The sequence below is a fragment of the Poecile atricapillus genome, chromosome 18 (genome assembly GCF_030490865.1).
Source record: "Poecile atricapillus isolate bPoeAtr1 chromosome 18, bPoeAtr1.hap1, whole genome shotgun sequence".
In the NCBI taxonomy this organism is placed as follows: domain Eukaryota; kingdom Metazoa; phylum Chordata; class Aves; order Passeriformes; family Paridae; genus Poecile; species Poecile atricapillus.
In genome coordinates, this window is record NC_081266.1 from 4049793 (window position 1) to 4062784 (window position 12992).

The window sequence follows — 12992 nt, forward strand, 5'->3', positions numbered from 1 at the left end:
TAAGAAACCTTAATTAGAACTCCCATCATCATCATCTACTTAGTGTACACTGATACTTGTCCAGCACTCCATCTCAATTTCTCCTGTCCAGGTGAAAAAAACCCTGATATATTTTAAAGGCCTCTTTGAAGAGCTTCCAGCAAAAAGACTTGGCATTGCTGATAAGCTTGAAATTGAAAGACAACAAAAGATTATGCCAGAAGAAAATTCTCCTTCCATTCCTTTCCTACCACCTTTTCACCTACTCTCTGCCACAAAAGCAAGTCCAAACTTCTAGATTTCTCTATGTGTTTTATAACATCAAATTATTTAATGGGATATTTTTGAATGAAGCTCACCTGAAGCCACGGGTATGTTACAACCAGCAGCCTTGAGGGTGTTCACGGCATCACAGACTCTTGCAGGATACACACAAACCGCTCCAACGGTGATACCTGCAAAAGGCACAGCTCCCTTTTCCACACAGAGAATTCCACCCTCTCCATGAGCACGTGGGCATTGTCCTCACCCCCCTTGTGCTCTCACAAGGATCCTGAGCACTGCCCAGGGATGTCTGTTGTACTGTTCTAATGGTTCAGGTAATCCTCGTGCTGTTTCCTCCTCACATTCCTTCACCTGACCCTGGGAGCAAGTCTGCAGTAGCAGGAGTTAAAACTCTAAGATTTTTATCGACACACTCACAGTTTAATGCCAAAGCAGAGTTAATAAACAAATTGCTGCAAGAGAAACTGCACTGCTGAGCTCTGTTCTTACTTGTGGAGTCAGACTGAGCCCAGCAGCAACTGAGCAGCCTTTATGTTAACGCAGCCCTCCTGCATTTCCAGCTAAAATGCTCTTCTCTCAAAATCTCAGATAACTGACCTCATATTTTATACTTCAACTGTTTGAAGAGTCCATAAATCCAAGTTTTCAAAAAAGACTAATCTTTGACATTTTATGTATATGGCTTCAGTCAGAGGCCTGATTCCCCTTTGGTCCACACAACTTCAATCGGTGCGACCAACATCCTTCCCAAAAAGCAAGAAAATAAAATTTCCTCTACAGAATACACGCACCAAAAGCTACCATACCTTTATCATGCATGTCCAAGGCTTTGAGCAGATCCTCTCTGATTGGGTGTTTTGCTTTAAAACACAGCCTTTGAACATTTGAAGGAGTATCGTCGCCTGAGAGAGTGGTGAGGTCTATGCAGGTGACAGCTTTCAGCAGCCAAGCTGCCTGCAAAGGGAACAAAGCAAGGAATGGAGCATTTGTTTGCACTTCCAAAGCCAAATTGCCTTAAAAGATGCAGGAATCAGAAGCCTGGCTCCCACTCTGCCAATGGGGAAATGTATAGGATGTAACATGGAGGATAGGCAAATAATGGCTTAGGATGAACAGGGCTGGCAGATATTTGTTCATCTCTTCAATCTAATGAAACAGAAAGGATCCACTTCCCTTTTTGTGTGAATCAGGAATAAAAAACATCTGTAATTTTGGTGCGAAACCCACCCCCTCCCCCCCCCCCAAAGCAATAGGTAAGTGACAAGGTTAAAACACTCTTTAGATGGAAATGCTTCAGGATTTTAAAAGACTTACTAATCAAAGAATGCAACAGAAGCATAACTGAAAACTTTATGAGCTTTTTTTGCTGAATGAAAATTGAGCTTCAGACATTATTTTGAAATATCTGTTCAAGGTGTTCCAGAAGACACCCATTTACAGTGATGGCTTCACTCAAAACTGACTTCTCTGACAGGGCACTTGTACAGGGTGAAAGTTTGCAATGGCAATGGGGTAATGAACCATCCCTGGACTCTGTTAGTCTCAGCCTGACTGTTTCTGGTTCCTCCTTTCACCCTATAATTCTTTGAAAGGGGTTTTCACTTGAATTTTCTATTACTTTTACTTGGATTTTTTTATCCTCTCTTTGAGAGAATTTTTGTCTCCTCTCCTATGACATGAATCATAGTCACCAAGACAGAGGTAGTAGTCAGGGGGTTTCAAGAGCTGGTATAAATTCAGGTTTTTTAAAAGGGTTTTTCAGTTGGGTATTTTGGGAAACAGGTTAAGGCACTGGAATCTGTGATGCTGCTTACATTCAAACATGTGCAGGTTCAAAATCACCTCTGCTAAGAAAACAGCAAATGACTGCTCTGACAATGTTCAAACAGAGGAGAGATGCTTCTCACACCCTTCGAAGTAAAACCTTGCTCGAGTACTGGTGTTTCTCCACAGGAGAGGGGAGAAGTGTTAGGAATAAACATCTGTGCTCCAGCTGTGTTGTGGGGGTGACACTAAATCCCTTTCTTCCCAATGAGTGTCTGCAATCAGAGCCTGTGGCTCTCTCTTTGCTACTTACATGGTAACCTCAGTCAAAAGACTTTGTTTTTACATTACCCATGGTATGTGAGGATAGCTGTGATTATGGAGTACCATCTGGACCTTCTCACTGATGCTGTTTCCCAGCTCAGGCTGATAAACTTGGTATCAAGTAACTTTTTTATACATAAGAAACTCTAAAGAAATGCTGAGCTGGTGTCCAAATCTCATCCATTTATCTCCGTTTTTTAAATTTAATCATAACACAAAAAGCACAAACTTTCATGATGGAAAAAGAGGCAGGAAACTTTTTGTTATCACCTTCCAGTAGCATCTTACACCTACATCAAATTATCCTCAAACTGTAATCCCAAAATCTGTGCTCATTGTGAACACAGCTTCAGCCACTCCAGAATGGTCACACGATGTCAACTATTTTGAACAACTTTTTTAAGAATTAAGTATAATTAAATGATTCTTGCTTTTTTTATGTTGCACTCTTAAGATTGATCCTTCATCATCTCCTTCCTCCTGTTTTGAGGTTTTCAGCTACTGTTGCACATAACCAGCTTGTTCAGTGTGCAGAGGGGAGGCATCCCAAGTATTGTTTGCAGAACAGCTGCTTGGTGAATGGAGAACCAGTTTGTCTTTTTATACTAAGATGGAAAATAACCAACCATTCACCTTATCTCAGCAGCTGAAAAGTCAGTTTTCCTAACATTAGCAGGCTCCTTCCCCCCACCAAATGCCACAGCCAGTCAGGATTTTTGAATTTTAGCTAAAAAACTAGTTAAGCAATGAAATCACACACGTTGAGAATGTTTAAGCAAAGAAAAATCATCCAGGTAGGTCAAACTTGACAGGGACCATGATCATATCTTACAGCTTTAAAATTAAAAAATAAGAAGGCATCATGCAGAGAAGTCTGTCTGGGAAACAGAATAAATGTGGAGGGATAGTAATATACAATTTAATCCACTCATGAATAAAGATGACTTAAATCCATTTGCAGTTTTGCCAGTCATGAGTTATAAGGTTTTTAACTTGTTTGGATAAATGCATCACCTTATTCCATCCCATCATCATCAAATACAAATTACTAAAATGAGACGTGGACAAGCACATCTTTTAAGTTTACATGTATCTTGAAAAAAATTCAATATTACAGCCTGGAGAGGGAGAGTGACTGCTTTAAAAATACAGGAACAGAATGCATAAGAAGAGCACTTACTTGCCAATTACCTTTCACAGTTTTCCATTTTTTAATTTGTTCTGCATGCCTCACCACTGCAGGTCGATTCACATACACTTTTGAGATCCAGCCAAGTTCTGGAGTGAGAAAGGAAAAAAAAATAAAAGAAAGCCTCATCTATTTCTGTTTTCTTTTAATATATGGTGTGGTAGTTCAGAAGGAAGCTGTAGAAAGTTTGGAACCTCTGAAGAGCATGTTGTGCTTTCATGTCCTTCTAAGGGCTTGTGTACTTATCACCACTCCAAAATAACCTGAATTTCTGTTAGGGGATGGTCTGGGAACTGAGTATTTCACAGTTTGTGTGCCATTACAAGTGGATTAACTGAGTGCTGATGAGACAGAGACACTGCATTGCCAGCCCTGGACTGAGGAGTTTATTATACATGTAGCATGAAAAAAAACCCCAAAACCTACAAACAGCCTTCTGCCATTGCTTGATGACTTATTTCTAGATTCCAGAATTCCCAAAGAGCAGCAGATGCTCAACATGTACTAAAATAATGAAACTGTCTAGAGTCAGAAGAACCAAATATTGGCCATTGCTTAACTAACTGATAAAGGAGAAGTGAAGGTTCAGGCTCCTGAATCTTTAAATTTCTCCTGAGTATGGTAAATCCAGAGTGTAATTTTCAATATTAACAAACACAGGCAGTTCATGAGTGTACACAGGAAAAAGAAATTGGAATATCTTTAAAATCTCTCACATCCCAAAACATAAATAATTCTTTTAAATACTGGTCGTATAAACATTCCATGAAAACACTCTGAAAATAACATCAACAATCATTAACCACCAATCATCAGCAAATCACTGCCATCAATCATCAAATATCATCACTAGTTAAGGTCAGAATATGGACATGGGCATAGACAGATACCTGGAGATAATAATTCCAGGTGACTGAATTTATTAAGAGCATGTCACTCTATGAATCTTCTTTACTACGGTGTTAAACTGCATTTCCCTTGAGCATATTGATTAGAAAAAAAGGTTTAAACTTAAAAAAAAAAGCAAAAAAAGCTGGTAGACAAAATCACTAATTTTGTACAGGAATCTTATACTTAATTTTTTTCTTCCTACTGAATAGCATTAATAGCCAAAAAAAAGTAGAATAATATACTAGCCAAAGTATGTGTAAATAAAAGCTTATTTTCCTAGACTTACAGAAAGCAATTTAGGGTAAAGATGATTCAGTGGAAATGCATGATAACATAAAACAGCTGAACAAAATCTTGTTCTGAGCACAGTAAGCTACTGTGCTACCACTATCCTATTACCTCATACAAGCTATTAGTGAGTGGCACCCACAAAATGTTAGCTAAAAGCAGAAAAAAATAAATCAGCAAAGGAATTTCAAAAGGATCCTAAGGAATTGATTTGATTTATTTTTATTTTTTTTTTTTAAGAGTTTAGCATCAGACTCACTGCATGGCAACAAGGAAAAGGGGGAGCTTGGAAAGTTATGAGTCAAAACAATTTGTTTACTTCTTTCCAATTTGAAAGCCACAGGTTTATCCAGTTTGTCCCCAAAGCAACGAGCTCAGCTGACTTGTGGAAAGCAGGTGAGAGAAGCTATTGCTACAAAATCTATGGCCACAACTTTCCTCCTTTTTTGCCCATCAGTAAGCACATAGGATATATTTGACAAAGTCCATGGGGGGAGGACTTAAATAAAGGACACTTAAATAAGGACACTTAAATAAAGAAATAGAGGAGGGACACACAAACTCTGTGTTATGATTCTTCTGCTATATGCCAAGTGCTGAGGTTGCATCATTTAATCTTAACCTCATTTCTTATAATAACTTTTTTATTAATAATTTATTATAATAACTTTTGAACCCTCCTGGGTGCACAGTGACCTTTCAGCCCCTTTGGAAAGTGTGATAAAACCAAAGGAAGCAGTTTAGATGAGGAACTCAGCTTCTCCCTCTCTAATATGGATCCTTTCAGTTGATCTGCTCTAACTTATTCTTTCTACATTTTTGGAGACAACCAACTAGTAAATGATTTATAAAACCAATTCTTTGGGAGAATATGAAGACAGTGTCCAATCTGTTAGGGAAAATTCAAGTTCAAGATGAAAATTTAAATGAAAGGACACAAATTTCACCCATGAGTAGGTTAATTCTTCATTAGTCACTGTAGAAGATTCAGTCTGATACAGCTGTTTTATCTACCCCACCTGACTCTTGAGTATCCTGATTCAGGTCTAAGCAATCTTTTACAGGATGCAAAGCTCTGCACACTAGATCAGCTTAAAGGAAATAATCAACTATAAATGCATTTGGAAAAAGGAAATAAAAAAAAAAAGAATGATGGCAATGCATAATGGGAGATAAGGTGTGGAAAGAGAGTGGAAGTGGAAATGAGTTACTACTTTTGCTTTGCTCAAAGTCTCCTGTAAAAGTCACCAAATATCAGCTGATCAACAATAGCCGACTGCATGTTCTTTGCAAATTTGACAAAATCCATTGGTTTAATCCCCTTTCAGTGTCTGGCACATTTTACCCTCTGTTTTCAGTGACTCAAGGCTAGTCACAAAGGTAGCTGACACATGGCAACTCAGTAATGTCCAATATCTCATTTTTGTGCATGGGATGCAAGAGTCCCTGAAAAACCACAGAATGGGGATCTCACAAGTATTTTTTTTTGAGTGTAGGAACTCAAACCACAGTGCACAGCACTGGCAAGGAATTAAAAAACAAAACAAAGAGAAATAATTTAACAAAAAGTCAGAACTCCATCCTTTCTGTACAACTTAATTTGAGACATCATGCAGCTTACTCTAGGATATAAAATGGTGCAGTAAAAATGGCACGGCAAGGAAGGACAAAGGTTCTGGTAATATGCAGCAGCAGATGGAGACTTCCATATAACACAGACCTTTTATTCAAGCCCATTCCTACATTAATTAATGCAATGGGTAAGTGAAAACAAATATGTCTCAGCATAATTGTCTCTAAATAGACTTTCAAAGTTTGCCATGTGAGGTCTCATCAAATCGTTAGATCTAAGTGCCTTTATTCAGAGAACTCACTCATAATTCCAGCTCTTCTCTTTTTTTTTTCATTAAATATCAGAATAAAACCATTTTTTGAAATAGAACTGACTGCCTTTGGATTCTCCCCCTCCCTCACTCCCCCAAGCTTTATGATTTAGTATCTGGCTAAGGAAAACTATATTTAATTAGGCTCATTAACCTTGCAGTGTGAACACGTCTTTTTTTTTTTTTTTTAAATAAGTCATCTGCTAGTCATCTGCACAGTCATGTGGCTTCAGGGATAAAAGTAATTAAAGCAGTTACACTACAGCTAATTAGCCAATATTCTGTAATCACTCTTCTAGTTTACTTTTTTCTCTGAAGACATTTGAAAAAATCATATTCAATTCCTGAACAGGAAATTCATCTCCTCTCTTTGAAGAACACGAATCCAAAAATACCGAGCATTTCCTCAGAAAACAATAAATAAAACCACTTCATTAGGATAATTACATAAATATCTAAGCTTCCTAACACATTCCTCATAAAACAAGCTAAGCTTTACAGAAGCTTTAAAAAAAATGTGTTGATGGCATCCCTTCAGATGGCGAAACAGAAAGCTCAAGAATGCCTGAGGCAGTAGTTTCACAAGCATTTTAAGGCAGCACTGTTCCCAAAAGAAACTGCCCCCCTCAAGTGGTTATTTCATTTTGTGTGCCAGAGACAGCATGTGTGCTCCTGCTCTTACCATGAGCACACGATAAAACGGGGAAGGGAAGTGATGAAAGCTGTTATTTTGGGAGAAGAGACTGAAACTGTGGCCTGAACCTTCCGTGGAGAAACGAGGAGTTCAGCTGGCCACAGGCTGACCCCAGCTGGCCACACAGAGCTGAGCAAAGCCACTGAAAGGAGAGAAAAGGCTTTGGGATCAGGTCTTGTTACAGTTGTGAGCTGTTTAGAGATTTGGGGGTTATTCAGCTTTGTCAAGACAGAATCCATAGTTATTTTTCCATAGTGACACTTGACATGGACCAATAGATCCATAATTCCATGTGGGTCTTCCTTTACAAGACAGAATTTCAGTCTCCAAGTTATCACCACTCAGATACTCAAAGCAGGACATCAGAGCATGAGCCCTGAACCAGAAGTCAGCTCTGCTGTGCCATCAGCAAAATCACACGGGGCTGTCCATGGATCACACAAAATGGATCATGGCATCCTCCTCCAAAGCACTTTGGAAACCACTGCCAAACCTTTCCTCAGCAACCGAGATGCACAACATCAGGACCCGGCTTCCTGCAGGTCCAAGTCCCCTGTTGTTCCCTCTCTTCTTCCCTGGCTTGAGACATCTCCTCACCCCAAAAACCCAGCTGGCCTCATGTGGTCCTTCCAACCATGAGTAAAACATTATTTTATGTTTTTTGTTACTTGCATGAACGCCAAAATAAAACAAGTTGCAATGAAAGTTCATGTAATTGCCGATCTGCACCTGCCTTTCCCTCAACAAAAGAACTGTTTTGGTCACTCCACCTTAGTGGAGTGCCTTACCTATTTCCAAGACATCTACTTGTCCTTCAAATTTGATTAAAATTACCCAGCAGATTCAAAAGGTATTAGAACAGCGAAGAACCAGAGCCACAGTACAGGCTAAAAGCAGCTATTAATATATTAGAACAGAATTATGCTGTCTTGAAAAGGGATGTAACATTTCATTATCTAAATGCCACTTACCAACAGGCTAGCTCTCACATGTAGATGGCTCAGAAATACCAACTATAATTAAAAATATCAACTGGAACATAATGAATGTATTCTTGGCCCTTCAGCTTAGAGGGTCTGAGCAACACAGATAGATAATGGGGTTTTTTTTTAGAATCCAAGAACATTGCAAAACAACTGCAATTAATTACTCATTACTCAGAATACATACAAATATGTGCATATATATATATATATTCAGACATACATAGAAACACAGAGGTAATAAAACATATAATCATAGAATAATTTGGGTTAGAAGATCTATGGAGATGATTTTTCCAACCTCCTGTGCAGCGCAGCATCAGCTCTGAGGTCAGAGCAGGCTGCTGAGAGATTTATTCAGTTGGGTTTTGAGAGTCCCCAGGGACAGAGACTACACAGCCTCTCTGAGCCCAACCTGTCCCAGCACCTGACTGGTCAGCCCTAAGTTTTCCCTCATATCCAGTATGAACTGCCTCAGGAGCCCTAAATCTCATTTCCCTGGGCTAAACCAGTCCAACTCTTTCAGCCTTTCCTCACAGGACAGGCGCTCCGACCCCATTGTGCCATCCCTCTGCTGAAGCTGTGACAGTTTTATCAGTTTTATCAATCTCTCTTTCCTGCTGGAACCCAATTTTCCATATCCATTCCAAGTGCTGGGCAGAGGGGATGGTCCCTGTGTCCCCACACGTCTGCATCCCCACAGTTAAACCAAAGCAGCGTGCAACTACCTTGCACTTCCAAAACAGATATTCACTGACATGTTCCAATATTTCACTGTGAAGTGACACTAAAAGCTGCAACTGATACTTTTCTGGAGCATGACAAAACATTAAACATCTGGGCTATTATAACCCAGTGACCTGGAGAGCAGAGCAGGAGAGGCAAATTCATTTCCACCCCTGCAGGCATCGTGGTGAACTCGAACACACAAGCTCCGCGGTCTTTGTGGAATGAAAAACTTGTAAAATTCTTTGTCCAGCTTCCTTACATGACTCTCAGATGGCAAATGTATCAGTGCATGAGGCTGGTGAGCCTCTGGCTGTGCACATCAGGGTCTTTGCATCTGTGTACATGCACCTGTTTTTTATTCCAGGGAAACACTTTCTTCTACTAAGGTGCAGTGATGGATACAAGGGAAGGAGATAGAGGGAAGAATCAAGGAATTTTACAAAAATGTATTTATTTTTTTAAAAATCACACAGGAAAGCCATGATTTGTGAAGAGGTTGGCTTGTCAGTGATAAACAAATATATCCCCTCTAATGGCAACATCAGAGACCTACCACAATAATGACTTTATGTAGCAAGCACAGAAACAGCAGACACAGAAAAGGACACAGTGTATTTTTAAGAAAAATATATTTTACCACTAGATGTCCCTGTTAGAAAACTATAATTTAACACAGAGCTGTGTGGGAAACAGAGCAAATAACCTGAATTAGTGCTCAAGATGCTGGCAGAGGCTCGTAAAACCTTCAAAAGCTGAAGTGCCTAAGTCACAGAAGCAGTGAGTGTTGTCAGAAACCATGAAAGATAAAGGCAAGGGTTTACCCTGTTCTTTCTGACCACTGCCACCAGCCAAGGTACAGCTCTAAGATATGTTAAGTGCCATATTAAGTATGCTGCTGTATTTCAGATATGTATTTAGTGGGACAGCAAATGGCAGGGAGGTGCAGTTCTCTCTTTAAAGCAGCCAGCCTAAGGCAAATACCAGAAGCTGCCACTTAAACATGGTCACAGCCACACCATTCCCTTTCCTACATCTATCCTGAACATCCAGCCCAGCTTATGCTGACCACAACTGGTTTAAACAAGGATCACTGGGAAGGGATGGCAACAAGTGTCAGAATTGAGATGACCTCACCTTCAAGTTTCTGGGTTCCCCACATATCAACTAATTTTAGGTTTGAATTTACTAAGAAAAAGCACGACACATCCCTAGTTTAAAGTTACTGGAGTGTGTTTGCAGACTTTTGTGCTAGCTGTTTTTCCTAACAGATAGTGATGTTTTGTCACTCCATTATTAATGTTTGTTTCAGCTCTTCAGATGACTTCATCTTCAGATGGCTGCAGTTGAAACTCACCTGTCCCTACAAGCAGCCCGTGAACAGGGACATCAGAGAGCAATTAGCTCACTTTCGAAAGCGGCAACATTTCCTCAGTGGAAACAGTGAGTGGAAACACAGCTCCCACTCGTCCATCCACATGGATTTAAATGATCAGCCGACCATTTAAATGCATGTCGGCTGTGTAAAAAGTGCCTGTGCTGGTTCTCATGACAGGCACATGACACCACAATCTCCTGAACTCTGCTCCTGCCAACTTTGAGACCTACCTGCTCCACACCAGCTGCCTTTGCTCCCCCTCTTCTGTCTCCTCCACTGTCCACCTTCTCCTAATGACCAAGCCACCACACCTTAGAGGCAGCCTGTAGGAATTCTCACCGCTTTAATTCATCCCACTGCTGCAGCCGGGTTTTGCTCAGGAAGCTGCGGCACCTTCCCCTTCCCCAGCAATGAGGAGAAAGGGAACTCCAGCCAGGAAAAGGCAGAGAAAGTTTTGCTTGGCTGCTCTCTGCCTTATCTGAGGCACAGCCACCTTTCGGGCTGGGAGAACACCTGGAAAATCCCTACCACTCCTCGGAGAGCAAGCAACAAGGAGAACGATCAGGAGAGATGGAGTGCAGAGTTTGCAAATCAGACCCCAAACTGAGTGTTTTTAATCTCTTAGTGAGAAAGAGGGGAGGAAGGATTACCCCGTGATGGGAACCAGAAGGGCGTGCAAGAGAGAACCGTGACGGGAGCAGGGCTGCGGAGCCGCGCTGCAACCTCTGACCCTGCTCGGAACGCCTCAAGCCAAAGCCAAGAGTGACGGAAACTCGTGTAGGACCTGCACTACCCACACCTCCTCCCGGTCACACGTCCCGGGACTGTATCAGAACGCCCACAGGAACCGCAGGGCTCTTCCTATTTCGGCTTCTCAGAGGAGCGCGGTTCCGCAGCCGCCTGGGAGAAGCCGGGCCGGGCGCGGGGAGGCCGGCACAGCCCCGCTCCGCCCCAGCGGCACCGCCCGCCCGCCCCGGGACCCCCGCCCAGGGGACCCGCAGCTCCCACCGGGGCTGCCCGGCCCCCTGAGCCGCCGCTTACCCAGCTCGGTGCCCGGGTTCCGCCCCGCCATGGCCCCCGCTCTCCGCCCCCGCGGCCCGGCCGGGCCGGGCGGACTTGGGCCCCGCCCCGCACAGGAAGCAGCGGGGCCGGGCCGGGCGCGGAGCTCCGCCGCCACGCGGGCACCGAGCCGGGCCGGGCGCGGAGCTCCTCCGCCACGCGGGCACCGAGCCGGGCCGGGCGCGGAGCTCCGCCGCCACGCGGGCACCGAGCCGGGCCGGGCGCGGAGCTCCGCCGCCACGCGGGCACCGGGCCGGGCGCGGAGCTCCGCCGCCACGCGGGCACCGAGCCGGGCCGGGCGCGGAGCTCCGCCGGCACGCGGGCACCGAGCCGGGCCGGGCGCGGAGCTCCGCCGCCACATGGGCACCGAGCCGGGCCGCGCTCGCAGCCGCCCCTCGGCCCTGCTGCGGGCATGTTCCCTTCACAGAATCACAGAATGTCTGGGTTGGAAGAGACCTTCAAGATCATCGAGTCCAGCCCATGCCCTAACACCACAACTAGACCATGCCACCGAGTGCCACATCCAGTCTTTTTCTAAACACATCCAGGGATGGTGACTCCACCACCTCACCAGGCAGACCATTCCAGTACTTTATCACTCTTTCCGTAAAAGACTTTTTCCTAATATCCAACCTATATTTCCCTTGGCACAGCTTAAGGCTGTGTCCTCTCGTTCTGTCAATTGCTGCCTGGTGAAAGGGACCAACCCCACCTGCCCACAACCTCCTTTCAGGGAGCTGTAGAGAGTGATGAGGTCACCCCTGAGTCTCCTTTTCTCCAGGATAAACAGCCCCAGCTCCCTCATTCATTCCTCACAGGGTTTGTGTTCCCAGCCCCTCACCAGCCTCGTTGCCTCCTCTGGATGTGCTCAAGCATCTCAACATCCATCCTAAACTGAGGGGCCAAAACTGGACACAGAACTCAAGGTGCAGCCTCACCAGTTTCCTTTGGAGGAACACAGATATTCCAGCCTCACCAGTTTCCTTTGGAGGAACACAGATATTCCAGCCTCACCAGTTTCCTCTGGAGGAACACAGATATTCCAGCCTCACCAGTTTCCTCTGGAGGAACACAGATATTCCAGCCTCACCAGTTTCCTTTGGAGGAACACAGATATTCCAGCCTCACCAGTTTCCTTTGGAGGAACACAGATATTCCGTCCCTTTGGCAATGCACAGCTCTGAACCTGCTGTTCCCGTGGTGATGAGTCAAGGCACTGTCCAGTGTCTCTGTGTTGACTCCTCAAGGAGGAACTAGTGCCACACGTACACACGGGGTCAATAAAGCTGCCAACCTGTAAAACTTCGAGTGGTACCTGCAGAATGAAATTCTGGTAACTACGCCACTGAAAATTTCATGGCCTTTACATTTTTTCCAGATTTGGGAAAAAACCACAAAGTCTCATGAAAAATATGTTAGTACATTGTTAATATTGAAGTTTAGATGAAACAGTTTCCAACTTAAAGAAATCTCAAACTCACAACGGCATAGGGTAAAGCAGGAAAGGGTCATAGCTCTGAAACCTGAGGACACTTTTCTTTTTTGCTTT

General features: G+C 43.3%; 1 protein-coding gene across 7 annotated transcripts in view; it reads right to left on the reverse strand.

Moving 5' to 3' along the window:
• Positions 1–11506, reverse strand: part of DERA (deoxyribose-phosphate aldolase) — a 45760-nt gene extending 34254 nt beyond the window's left edge. For all 7 annotated transcript variants that reach the window (XR_009279091.1, XM_058852957.1, XM_058852956.1 and 4 more), the window contains exons 1-4: positions 11426–11506; positions 3533–3630; positions 1071–1218; positions 339–434 (exon numbers count right to left, since the gene is read on the reverse strand). Coding sequence is in view for 6 of the 7 variants with exons in the window: in XM_058852957.1 (XP_058708940.1) it covers positions 339–434; positions 1071–1218; positions 3533–3630; positions 11426–11456 (373 nt within the window). In the remaining variant the exon portion in view is untranslated. The remainder of the gene's footprint in view (positions 1–338; positions 435–1070; positions 1219–3532; positions 3631–11425) is intronic.
• Between the last annotated feature and the right edge of the window lie 1486 nt (positions 11507–12992).